Genomic DNA, 12,059 nt, shown 5'->3' on the forward strand with positions numbered 1-12,059 from the left:
CCAATACAAAAATTTGAATGTGTTTATATGTATAATCCACCTAGTCACCATTGCAGTCCAAGTTCAAAATGAACACACTCTTTCAAGGTCAGCAACAAAGTGACCCAAGGCAGTCTCAACAATAATTGCATTAATAATGGTGAAGACTAATTGATGGCTTACTACTGTATACCAGGTACCATCCCAGGTGCTTCACGTGTGTCAGAAGAGATGACTGGCAAATGACCTAACCAGCAGATACAGTCCAAAATATGCTGACCATTATAAATGTGATGATATTTCCAAAAATACTTTACCTGGAATAAAATATCCATCCTAAACATCTTTACTAAGTAAATGGTATTAAAGACTGGTTCTTACAATGGTTGTACTTCACGGTGAGTGTATTCTAAAGTAAAGGCTACCAGGGTACCTGAGTCTGGTGGTGGGATGTCGACAAGGACACTGCTGGAGCTGCACTGGCTGGTGTCCAGGCTCAGAGTCACTGTGCTCAGGGTCCACGGAGCTCCTCCTTCAGCATCTGTGGACTGTCCCTTAGTGGGCATTTCTGATGCAGGTACAGCTGGGATCTGAGAAACAGCTGATGTAATAGTGAAAGGAAAAATTCTCAACAGGAAATTCATATTAAAAACCTGAACAGTTTACAGACATTTATAACCAGTAAGTTGAAACCTATTGGCTATGTAGAGGCAATATGAAACTAGGATTGTTTGTGATTACAATGAAATTATTACAGGCAAAAGATGAAAGAAAAACAGGGCTTCCCTGGTGGCTCTGTGGTTAAGAATCTACCTACCAATGCAGGGGACACGGGTTGAATCCCTGGTCTGGGAAGATCCCACATGCTGCAGAGCAGCTAAGCCTGTGAGCCACAACTACTGAGCCTGCGAGCTCTAGAGCCCATGAGCTGCAACTACTGAAGCCGATGTGCCTGGGGCCTGTGCTCCGCAGCAAGAGAAACCACTGCAATGAGAAGCCCAAGCTCTGCAACAAAAGCCCCTACTCGCCGCAGCTAGAGAAAGCTCACGTGCACAGTGAAGACCCAGTGCAGCCTAAAGTAGTAAAACAAATACATTATTTAAAATGCCCCCCCCAAAAAAAGACGAAAGAGAAACAGAGAGGGGTGGCTCTCTTGATCCAACTATGGAAGACACCCCTCTCACCTTGCAGTGCCTGGATGTCATCTGCTCTGTGGCTTTGTCTGTCCTCTTCTGAGGATGAGGAAGTTGTATTTGTAGAGGAGATACACTTCCTCTTCAAAACTGGGATATGGTAGCTCTTCAGGTACCTGCATATTAATAATTTGGCCATGTATTCCTACCTGCCCCCAATGTGGGCACCTCTCACCTCTCTGCTTTCCTTATGCCATTTCTGTTTGGGATATTTCACTGTCTTCTTGGGTGAAGTCTTCCCTGACCATCTGGGCCCCCATCAAGGGATTCTTATATATTCCCTTCTATGGTCCTGCACTGGTTTTCACAACTTAATTCTTATGAGCACAGGTCTTGTCTTCTCAACTATATTCAAAGAAGGGAAGCATCTTCTCACTTTCTGGATCCCCTGAACTGTTCAATTTATTATGCATTGTAGGTGGCATGTATCTACTGACCTATAGTGAAAAATCAAGACAATAGCTGGTGAAAAATCAAGGCAACAGCTATTAAAAATTATATAAAGCCTCCATAGTGACAACACACACTTCTGGAAAAACTAACACGTTATCAAAGCTTGTGTCTCATACCTGGTAACACTATCAATAGTTTATCTGCTGATAGGATGGGCTACGCTGAACCTTTCTCAAATCCTCACAGGACTCAGTGTACATGCTATTATTTTTCACTGTCTGGAAGGAAGAGGAGGTCTTCTGCTCATTTGAAATAGAATGAAAGGATGTCCAGTTAAAAATATATTCTTGAGAACATGTACTTATTTAGCAAAATTAAATCATGATATTTTGGGATTCTGAAGGAAATCAGTCCTGGGATTTCTTTGGAAGGAATGATGCTAAAGCTGAAACTCTAGTACTTTGGCCACCTCATGCGAAGAGTTGACTCATTGGAAAAGACTCTGACGCTGGGAGGGATTGGGGGCAGGAGGAGAAGGGGACGACAGAGGATGAGATGGCTGGATGGCATCACTGATTCGATGGACGTGAGTCTGAGTGAACTCTGGGAGGTGGCGGGGACAGGGAGGCCTGGCGTGCTGCGATTCATGGGGTCGCAAAGAGTTGGACACGGCTGAGCGACTGAACTGAACTGATATGGTACTTCAGAATAGACACGATCAATATTATATAGCTATTAAAACTGAGCTCAGATTTAAATGAGCAGATATAGAAAGATACCACACAGAACAGTTACATGAACAATCCCATTTGTACCTTTTAAAAAAGGAGTGAAACAAATGTTTCAGGCAAAGATTATCAAGGAACAAACACGTGAAAGGTGAAAGGCTGATGGGGACTTTTACAGTGTTACTACCTGTACAACTGATGGATCCTGGTATCACTAAGCAGGGGGTGACAGACACAGTGCATTCTTATGTGTGGTGACAGAAAGTGCATGGCACTGCCTGTGCTGAATTGGTATCCAACAGAACATTCTATGATGACAGAATTGTATTTTATCTATACTGTCCAACCTGGTAGCCATTAACACCACATCCAGCAACCAAGCACTTGAAGGGTGGCTACAGCAAAAGAGGAACTACCTTTTACGTTTTATTTGTAACTTATTTGTATTTAAATTGCAAAATGTGGCTGCTGCTACTCTGACTTATTTCACACAGCACAGTTCTCCTACAGTCCTTTTGCTGTCACAAGGGAAGAATTTCATTTTTTTATGGCCAAGTAGTATTCTATTCTCTATATATACCAGTTCCTTTATCCATTCATCCATGGATACACACTTAGGTTGTTTCAATGTCTTGGTTATTGGAAATAATTCTGCAATGAACATAGTGATGCATGTATTTTTTTAAATTAGTGTTTTCATTTTCTTCAGATAAATACTCATAAATGAGACTGCTGGATTATATGGTAGCTTCATTTTTAATTTTTTGAGGAACCGCCATACTTTTTTCCACAGTGGCTGTACCAATTTACATTCCCATCAATAGTATAAAAGGGTTCCCTTTCCTCCAGGTCCTCACCAACACTTGCTATTTCTTGTCCTTTTGATGGCCATTCTGATGGGTGTGAGGTGACATTTCATTGTGGTTTCGATATGCTGTGGTCTCCAACTATAGCTGTGGATTTGTTTATTTCTCCTTGAAGTTTTTATCAATTTTTGCTTCATAGTACATATTTTGAAGCTCTGGCATTAGGTGCATCAACAGGCTTGGTTTGTTCTCAGAAAATCAACTTCTTAGTCTTTATGCAATACTGCTCTGAAAGCCTCGTTCTAAAGGCTACTGTGTCTGACCTTAGTACAGTGCCTTACAGTTTTCTTTTGACTCTGTTAGCATGGCATATCTTTTCTAACCTTTAATATTCAAAATGGGTTTTGTTGACAATATACAGTTGCATCTCGCTTTTCCATCCAATTTGACAATTTGTCTTTTCACTGGTATATTGAGATCACTCACATATGATGTGACCAATGCTGTTGGATTAAAATGTACCCCTTTTCAAAAATTTTAGGAGGATAATTATAATATTGTGATTTTTTTTACCATACCTCTTGCTAGTTGTTTTCCATTTGTTCCATCTGGGTTTTTTGGTTTGTTTCTTTTTTCTTCCTTTTCTGTCTCACTTGGGTTAAGTGTTTTAAATTACATTTTACCAAGTCTACTGACATTATTTATACTTCTTTAAAAATTTTTACTAATAATTATCCTGAAGTTTATACACATATTGTAAGAAGTCAGTTTCTATCTCATCAATATACTCCAAATAATAAAATTTGGGAGGAATTTTACAACAGTATATTCCTAATACCTAGCTCCTGTTCTTTGCAGTATTTTTTAGACACATTATAAACGCAAAATATTCTTTTTGCTTTAGTCAGTTACCTTTTAGAGTAACTAAAAATAAGTGAAAAATAATATGTATTTTATCTTAAGTGCATAAGTATTAGCCACCCATATCTGACTCTTTGTGACCCCATGGACTGTAACCAGCCAGGCTCCTCCATCCACGGACTTCTCCAGGCAAAAATGCTAGAGTGGGTAGCCATTCCCTTCTCCAGGGGATCATTCTGACACAGGGATTGAACCCGGGTCTCCTGCATTGCAGGCAGATTCTTAACCATTTGAGCTACCAGGGAAGCCCTGGGCATTTCATCTTACTTTATTCCATTTCCAGAGCTCTTCATCTTCGTGTGGATCCAAGTTTTATGTCTGGCATCATATTCCTTCTTCCTTTACAAATTCCTTCAGGACTCTTACAGAACAAATTTACTGCTGGCAGTAAATTCCTGTAGCTTTTGTTTGAGAAAAATCTTTGTATCTCCATTTCTGAAAGATACTTCCCGCTAGGTGTATAATTCTGCATTTATGGTCTGCTCCTTTGAAGATTTTACTGTCTTCTAACATTCATGGTTTCTGAAGAAATGTATACTGTAATTTTTATTCTTATCCTTCTTTCTCTGTTTATCATCTTTTTCTTTTGGCTACCTTCAATATATTCTCTTGGTTTTATTTTGGTTTGAATATGATATGCCCAAGCATTTTTATTTTGTGATTTTTTTTTTGGTATCTATGCTACTTGATGTTCTTTGAATGTGGAAAATCTCAGCCATTATTTCAAGTATTCTTCCTGGGATTCCAATTACTCCTACTAGATCATTTAATCCTGTCCTCAAATTCTTTTTTTTTTTTGGCTGAGCCACATGGCATGCAGGATCTTAGTTCCTCAATCAAGGATTGAGCCCACACCTGCTGCACTGGAGTCGACCGCTGGGCAGCCAGGAAGTACACCTAAATTCTTCAGAGGTTCTACCCTGTATGTCCTGTTCTCTTTCTGTTTCAGCTTGCGTCATTTTCATTTATCCACCTTCAAGTTCACTGATTCTCTTCTTAGTTGAGTGCCCATCAATGGCATTCACTTACCTCCAGCGTTGCTAGCATCTGCACTTGATCCTTCCTTTTATATCGCCTCTCTATGCTGCGATTCCTTATGTGGTTTTGCATGTTGCCTACCTTATCCTTTGGAGCCTGTATTCATTATTCAGTTATTTCCAATGTCTGTGTCCTGCCTGACTCTTGTTCCGATGACTGTTTTGTCTCTTAGGAGGTTTTTTTCCTTGCTTTTCGTATGTTTCACAATTTGCTGAGAACTGAACATATCATATAAGACAGCAGGGACTGGGCATGGCTTCCCTTCCACTACATCAGAGTCAATCTAATTAAGCTTTAGGCCAGGCTAAAGGTCTGCTGTTGCTGTGATCTCATTCAGTGTACGGCAGCTTTCAGACCCCTCCAGTGTCACTCTGCCTCAGGTGGTGGCTGGTCTCCTGAGAGCTCCTCTTTTCCAACGTCTGCTCCACTTTCAGTCTTGGGCTTCCCTTTACACTGTGCCTCGGAGAAGGCCCGCCTCTTGCAGGTGACAAGATTCAGTCGGTTACAGGATCTAGCACTTAGTCCACTTCATGTAAGCGTGTGCCTCTCCTCAGATTACAGGTCTGCTGGCTGTCCTGTACCCTCAGCACTCTGATGGGTTCAAGAAAGATCATGAACTTAATGCCTGTCTGGGCTTTTTCCCTGTTAAGTTTGGAATGAGTTAGTTCAGTTTATGAGTCATCTTTTACCTGGGCTTTGTGTCACCCCTGCAGCGGAACATTCAATTTCCCCTGATTTCCCCAATTGTCTGGCAGCAGGTTATTGATCAGTATGTACAGCTGATGAAGGGACTTTACGTGTCTCTGTTGTTCTTTGTCCTGTCATAATACACTTAAAAGTTTCCCTTCTTAAGTGTGTCTGAGTGCTCAGTTGCGTCTGACTCTGCTACCCCATGGACTGTAGCCCACCAGGCTCCCCTGTCCATGGGGTTTCCCAGGCAAGAATGGTAGAGTGGATTGCCATTTCCTTCTTCAGGGGACCTTCCTTCTCCCAGGGATTGAACCCATGTCTCTTGTGTCTCCTTCATGGGCAGGTGGATTCTTTACCACTGTGCCACCTGGGATGCCCTATTATTCTTTCTTATTCTTTTCTAAAGCATGACCTGCCTTTACAAAAAGGGTCAACATGTATACTTAAAACCTTGTGTTCTTGTGTGCTGCAGCACCCTGTCTACAAAACATGTATACAATGACCATTATTTTCCTTTTCATTGGTGAATGTTTCTACTCAATTTCTAATACTGAAACTATAACATTTTCCATCTTTAAGTTGTATCCCTGTTCTCTTGAGTAATAAAGATATTTTTTTTAACTAGCTCTTTAAACTTGTAGGTCTTAAAATGTTAATAAAATCAAGATGCCCAAGTAATATCAGTTCTCTGAGGTTATTCCAAATGGCAACAGATTTTTCCCCAGAGTCACATCCCAGGTGTGCTCACTAAATATAACACATATGTTAGAAAATGTAAGTTTCTAATAGCAGCATAAGTACACAGAGTTACCTATAGCTTAAATTTTATAAAATGGTGAACAAAGTACTGATGTCTGCTTAGATATACAGCTTCAAACAACAGTACTGGTGGTATTGCCAGACCAATGGTAGATAATAAGAAACTGGATAAAGCAGAAGCTTAGAAAGAATTTCTACTCTGAGAAGAAATTCCAGAGGTCAGGACACAAAAATCTCATGAACATGAGATCAGAGGTCAAGGCAGCAGCAGGTAGCACTACCTGGATCAGACAATGAAGAAAATATTTAGAGATTTTAGATTTAAAATCTCCCCAAAGAATTTTTATCTGCCAAGACATGGAATAATGATAAAGAGCAAAAAAGATATTTAAGATAAATCCTTTTGTGGAGGAAATCGGATGGTCTCAAGCGACAAAAAGTGTTGTCATTTCTATCTTGTGCCCTTACGTCTACAGCAAAAGAAACACACAGAAACATGAATCCTTCTGTCCAGGTGAAGAAAAAGTACAAAAACCCAAAGTAAAGGACTTTCTGTATCCAGAGGGCATCCTATGGGCTCCCAGCGATACCACTCGTAGGAGCCACAGTTTGATATTTTTCTTGTGGAAATCATGTCAAGTCCCAAAAAACACAGCTACTTTATTATTACTGACTTTAGGTAAGATTTCACCCTATTGTGTAAAACACCCATTTGACAATGGTAGAGACCGTCAGTAACATTTAGGTGACCCAAATCTACAATAGCTTCCAACATTATATTAATATTTGGGGAGAAAAATTAGAAATTTATGTAAGTAAAGAAGTTATGAAACATATATATGTGAAGTGAGGTGAAGTGAAAGTCACTCAGTTATATCTGACTTTTTGTGACCACATGGACTGTAGCCTGCCAGGCTCTTCCATCCATGATATTCTCCAGGCCAGAATACTGGAGTGGGTAGCTGTTCCCTCCTCCAGGGGATCTTTCCAGCCCAGGGTTCGAACCCAAGTCTCCCAGATTCTTTACCATCTGAGCCACCAGGGAAGCTTGTGTGTGTGTGTCTCTGTGTGTATAGATATATCAGTTTCGGGTGAGTCGCTCAGTCATGTCTGACTCTTTGCAACCCAATGAACTGTAGCATGCCAGGCCTCCTTGTCCATCACCAACTCCCGGAGTTCACCCAAACTCATGTCCATTGATCGGTGATGCCATCCAATCATCTCATCCCGTCATCCTCTTCTCTTCCTGCCCTCAATCTTTCCCAGAATCAGGGTCTTTTCAAATGAGTCGGCTCTTTGTGTCAGGTGGACAAAGTATTAGAGTCTCAGCTTCAACATCAGTCCTTCCAATGAACACCCAGGACTGATCTCTTTTAGGATGGACTGGTTGAATCTCCTTGCAGTCCAAGGGACTCTCAAGAGTCTTCTCCAACACCACAGTTCAAAAACATCAATTCTTTGGCACTTAACTTTCTTTATAGTCCAACTCTCACATCCATACATGACTACTGAAAAACCATAGCCTTGACTAGACAGACCTCTGTTTACAAAGTAATGTCTCTGCTTTTTAATATGCTGTCTAGGTTGGATTTCCCTGGTGGCTCAGGCGGTAAAGCGTCTACCTAAAACGCAGGAGACCAGGGTTCGATCCCTAGGACGGGAAGATCCCCTGGAGAAGGAAATGGCAACCCACTCCAGTATTCTTGCCTGGAAAATCCCATGGATGGAGGAGCCTGATGGGCTACAGTCCACGGGGTCACTACGAGTCGGACAGGACTGAGCGACTTACACTTTCACTTTCAGGTTGGTCATAACTTTCCTTCCAAGGAGTAAGCATCTTCTAATTTCATGGCTGCAGTCAACATCTGCAGTGATTTTGGAGCCCCCCAAAATAAAGTCAGCTACAGTTTTTCCGTCTATTTGCTATGAAGTGATGGGACCAGATGCCATGGTCTTAGTTTTCTGGAAGCTGAGCTTTAAGACAACTTTTTCACTCTCCTCTTTCACTTTCATCAAGAGGCTTTTTAGCTCCTCTTCACTTTCTGCCATAAGGGTGGTGTCATCTGCATATCTGAGGTTATTGATATTTCTCCCGGCAATCTTCATTCCAGCTTGTGCTTCCTCCAGCCCAGCTCTTCTCATGATGTACTCTGCATATAAGTTAAATAAGCAGGGTGACAATATACAGCCTTGACAGACTCCTTTTCCTATTTGGAACCAGTCTGTTGTTCCATGTCCAGTTCTAACTGTTGCTTCCTGACCTGCATATAGGTTTCTCAAGAGGCAGGTCAGGTGGTCTGGTATTCCCATCTCTTTCAGAATTTTCCACAGTTATTATGATCCTGTACAAAGCCTCCTGTACAAAGGCTTTGGCATAGTCAAGAAAGCAGAAATAGGTGTTTTTCTGGAACTCTTTTGCATTTTTGATGATCCAGTGGATGTTGGCAATTTGATCTCCAGTTCCTCTGCCTTTTCTAAAACCAGCTTGAACATCAGGGAGTTCATGGTTCACATATTGCTGAAGCCTGGCTTGGAGAATTTTGAGCACTACTTTACTAGCATGAGATGAGTGCAACTGTGCGGTAGTTTGAGCATTCTTTGGCATTGCCTTTCTTTGGGATTGGAATGAAAACTGACCTTTTCCAGTCCTGTGGCCACTGCTGAGTTTTCCAAATTTGCTGACATATTGAGTGCAGCACTTTCACAACATCATCTTTTAGGATTTGAAATAGCTCAACTGGAATTTCATCACCTCCACCAGCTTTGTTCATAGTGATGCTTCCTAAGGCCCACTTGACTTCACATTCTAGGATGTCTGGCTCTAGGTGAGTGATCACACCATTGTGATTATTTGGGTTGTGAAGATCTTTTTTGTACAGTTCTTTTGTGTATTCTTGCCACCTCTTCTTAATATCTTCTGCTTCTGTTAGGTCCATTCCATTTCTGTCCTTTATTGAGCCCATCTTTGCGTGAAATGTTCGCTTGGTATCTCTAATTTTATTGAAGAGATCTCTAGTCTTTCCCATCCTATTGTTTTCCTCTATTTCTTTGCATTGATCGCTGAGGAAGGCTTTCTTATCTCTCCTTGCTGTTCTTTGGAACTCTGCATTCAGATGCTTATGTCTTTCCTTTTCTCCTTTGCTTTTCACTTCTCTTCTTTTCACAGCCATTTGTAAGGCCTCCTCAGACAGCCACTTTGCCTTTTTGCATTTCTTTTTCTTGAGGATGATCTTGATCCCTGTCTCCTGTATAATGTCACGAACTTTCATCCATAGTTCATCAGGCACTCTGTCTATCAGATCTAGTCCCTTAAATCTATTTCTCACTGCCACTGTATAATCATAAGGGATTTGATTTAGGTCATACCTGAATGGTCTAGTGGTTTTCTCCACTTTCTTCAACTTAAGTCTGAATTTGGCAATAAGGAGATTATGATTTGAGCCACAGTCAGCTCCCAGTCTTGTTTTTGCTGACTGTATAGAGCTTCTCCATCTTTGGCTGCAAAGAATATAATCAATCTGATTTCGGTGTTGACCATCTGGTTATGTCCATGTGTAGAGTCTTCTCTTGTGTTGTTGGAAGAGGGTGTTTGCTGTGACCAGTGCGTTCTCTTGGCAAGACTCTATTAGCCTTTGCCCTGCTTCATTCCGTATTCCAAGGCCAAATTTGCCTGTTACCCCAGATGTTTCTTGACTTCTTACTTTTGCATTCCAGTCCCCTATAATGAAAAGGACATCTTTTTTGGGTGTTAGTTCCAGAAGGTCTTGTAGGTCTTCATAGAAAACGTTCAACATCAGCTTTTCCAGCATTACTGGTCAGGGCATAGACTTGGATTACTGTGATATTGAATGGATTGCCTTGGAAATGAACAGAGATCATTCTGTCGTTTTTGAGATTGCATCCAAATACTGCATTTTGGACTCTTTTGTTGACTATGATGGCTACTCCATTTCTTCTAAGGGATTCTTGCCCACAGTAGTAGATATAATGGTCATCTGAGTTAAATTCACCCATTCTGGTCCATTTTAGTTTTCTGATTTCTCGAATGTCAACATTCACTCTTGCCATCTCCTGTTTGATCACTTCCAATTTGCCGTGATTCATGGACCTGACATTCCAGGTTCCTATGCAATATTGCTCTTTACAGCATCGGGACCTTGCTTCTATCACCAGTCACAAGCACAGCTGAGTGTTGTTTTTGCTCTGGCTCCATCTCTTCATTCTTTCTGGAGTTATTTTTCCACTGATCTCCAGTAGCATACTGGGCACCTGTGGATCTGGGGAGTTCATCTTTCAGTGTCCTATCTTTTTGCCTTTTCATACTGCTCATGGGGTTCTTAAGGCAAGAATACTGAAGTGGTTTGCCATTCCCTCCTCCAGTGGACCTATAACACATACAGACTAACTTCTCAAAATAATGTCAACTATCATGATTGATCCAATTCTTCTGAAATGCTCCTTACCTCGTATTGAGAAAAGAAAAGCATGTAAGCAAGAAAAAGACCAAGTTTTTCATTCAATTTAGGTCACTGACATTCTCCATTTGTTTGAAATGATAGGAAGGGATTATCATTTTAATAATATTTGATTATCTGAAATCCATTCTAAAATTAGCAAGTTCAGTTTATAAATTGCTCATACAGAGGAACTGTGGTGCTGGAGAGACCCTTGGATTCAAGGAGATCAAATCAGTGAATCTTAAAGGGAATCAACTCCGAGTGTTCATTGTAAGGACTGATGTTGAAGCTGAAGCTCCAATACTTTGGACACCTGGTGTAACGAGACAACTCACTGGAAAAGACCCTGATGCTGGTGAAGATTGATGGCAGGAGAAGAAGGGGACGAGACGGACAAATAGTTGGGTGGTATCACCAGAGTGCAGTCCATGAGGTCACAAAGAGTCAGATGTGATTTAGAGACTGAACAGCATATAGAGGAAATCAACAAATCAGTTGGAATTAGCAGAAAAGTCAATTCTTTAGTAGAAGTATTCTGTGACTACATTCTGCCACCATTTAGCTTTCAGGATAGCATGTGCTGCTGCTGTTGTCATTATTATGATTACTATTACTTCTGTCATCTGGGTATGTAAACCTGAACAGCAACACCCAGGGGTCACGGCTTCACGAGAGTGGGGAACTGCCGTGATGACTCACCCCCAGGCCGTCCTGAGCGGGTTCCCGACACTGGCTTGTTTGCTGACTTGGCCCTTGACTCGACGTAGAGCTGCTGACCTAGATTCTTGATCTTGTTCACACTGGCACAGATCTGCTGCAAAGTCAACTTAGGGCAAAGAGTGATGACCAGTGTTTCAAAGATTGTAACAATGTGCATCAAGAGATACATAAACCAAATACATGGAACTTTTGGTTCTCTGAGGATAGAATAACTGAAATCACCATTAACAGCATTAGTTCAGTCTTCCTCTGAGCCACAGCACAGGGGTACCAAGGAGGCTTTGCATCAACCTGTCCACAACATGCTAGTTTTTATTTTAATTTTATTTATTTATTTTTTTTGGCTGTACCCTGTGGCCTGTGGGACCTTAGTTC

The 12,059-nt window shown here is 41.2% G+C and overlaps 1 protein-coding gene across 7 annotated transcripts in view; it reads right to left on the reverse strand.

The window, feature by feature from the left end:
* Positions 1-12,059, reverse strand: part of PER3 (period circadian regulator 3) — a 71,318-nt gene that overhangs the window by 24,490 nt on the left and 34,769 nt on the right. For all 7 annotated transcript variants that reach the window (XM_069545795.1, XM_069545794.1, XM_069545793.1 and 4 more), the window contains 2 exons: positions 11,664-11,790; positions 413-580 (listed from right to left, as the gene is read on the reverse strand). In XM_069545795.1, the coding sequence (XP_069401896.1) occupies positions 413-580; positions 11,664-11,790 (295 nt within the window). The remainder of the gene's footprint in view (positions 1-412; positions 581-11,663; positions 11,791-12,059) is intronic.

This window comes from Ovis canadensis, chromosome 12 (assembly GCF_042477335.2).
Source record: "Ovis canadensis isolate MfBH-ARS-UI-01 breed Bighorn chromosome 12, ARS-UI_OviCan_v2, whole genome shotgun sequence".
NCBI classification, from domain to species: Eukaryota; Metazoa; Chordata; class Mammalia; order Artiodactyla; family Bovidae; genus Ovis; species Ovis canadensis.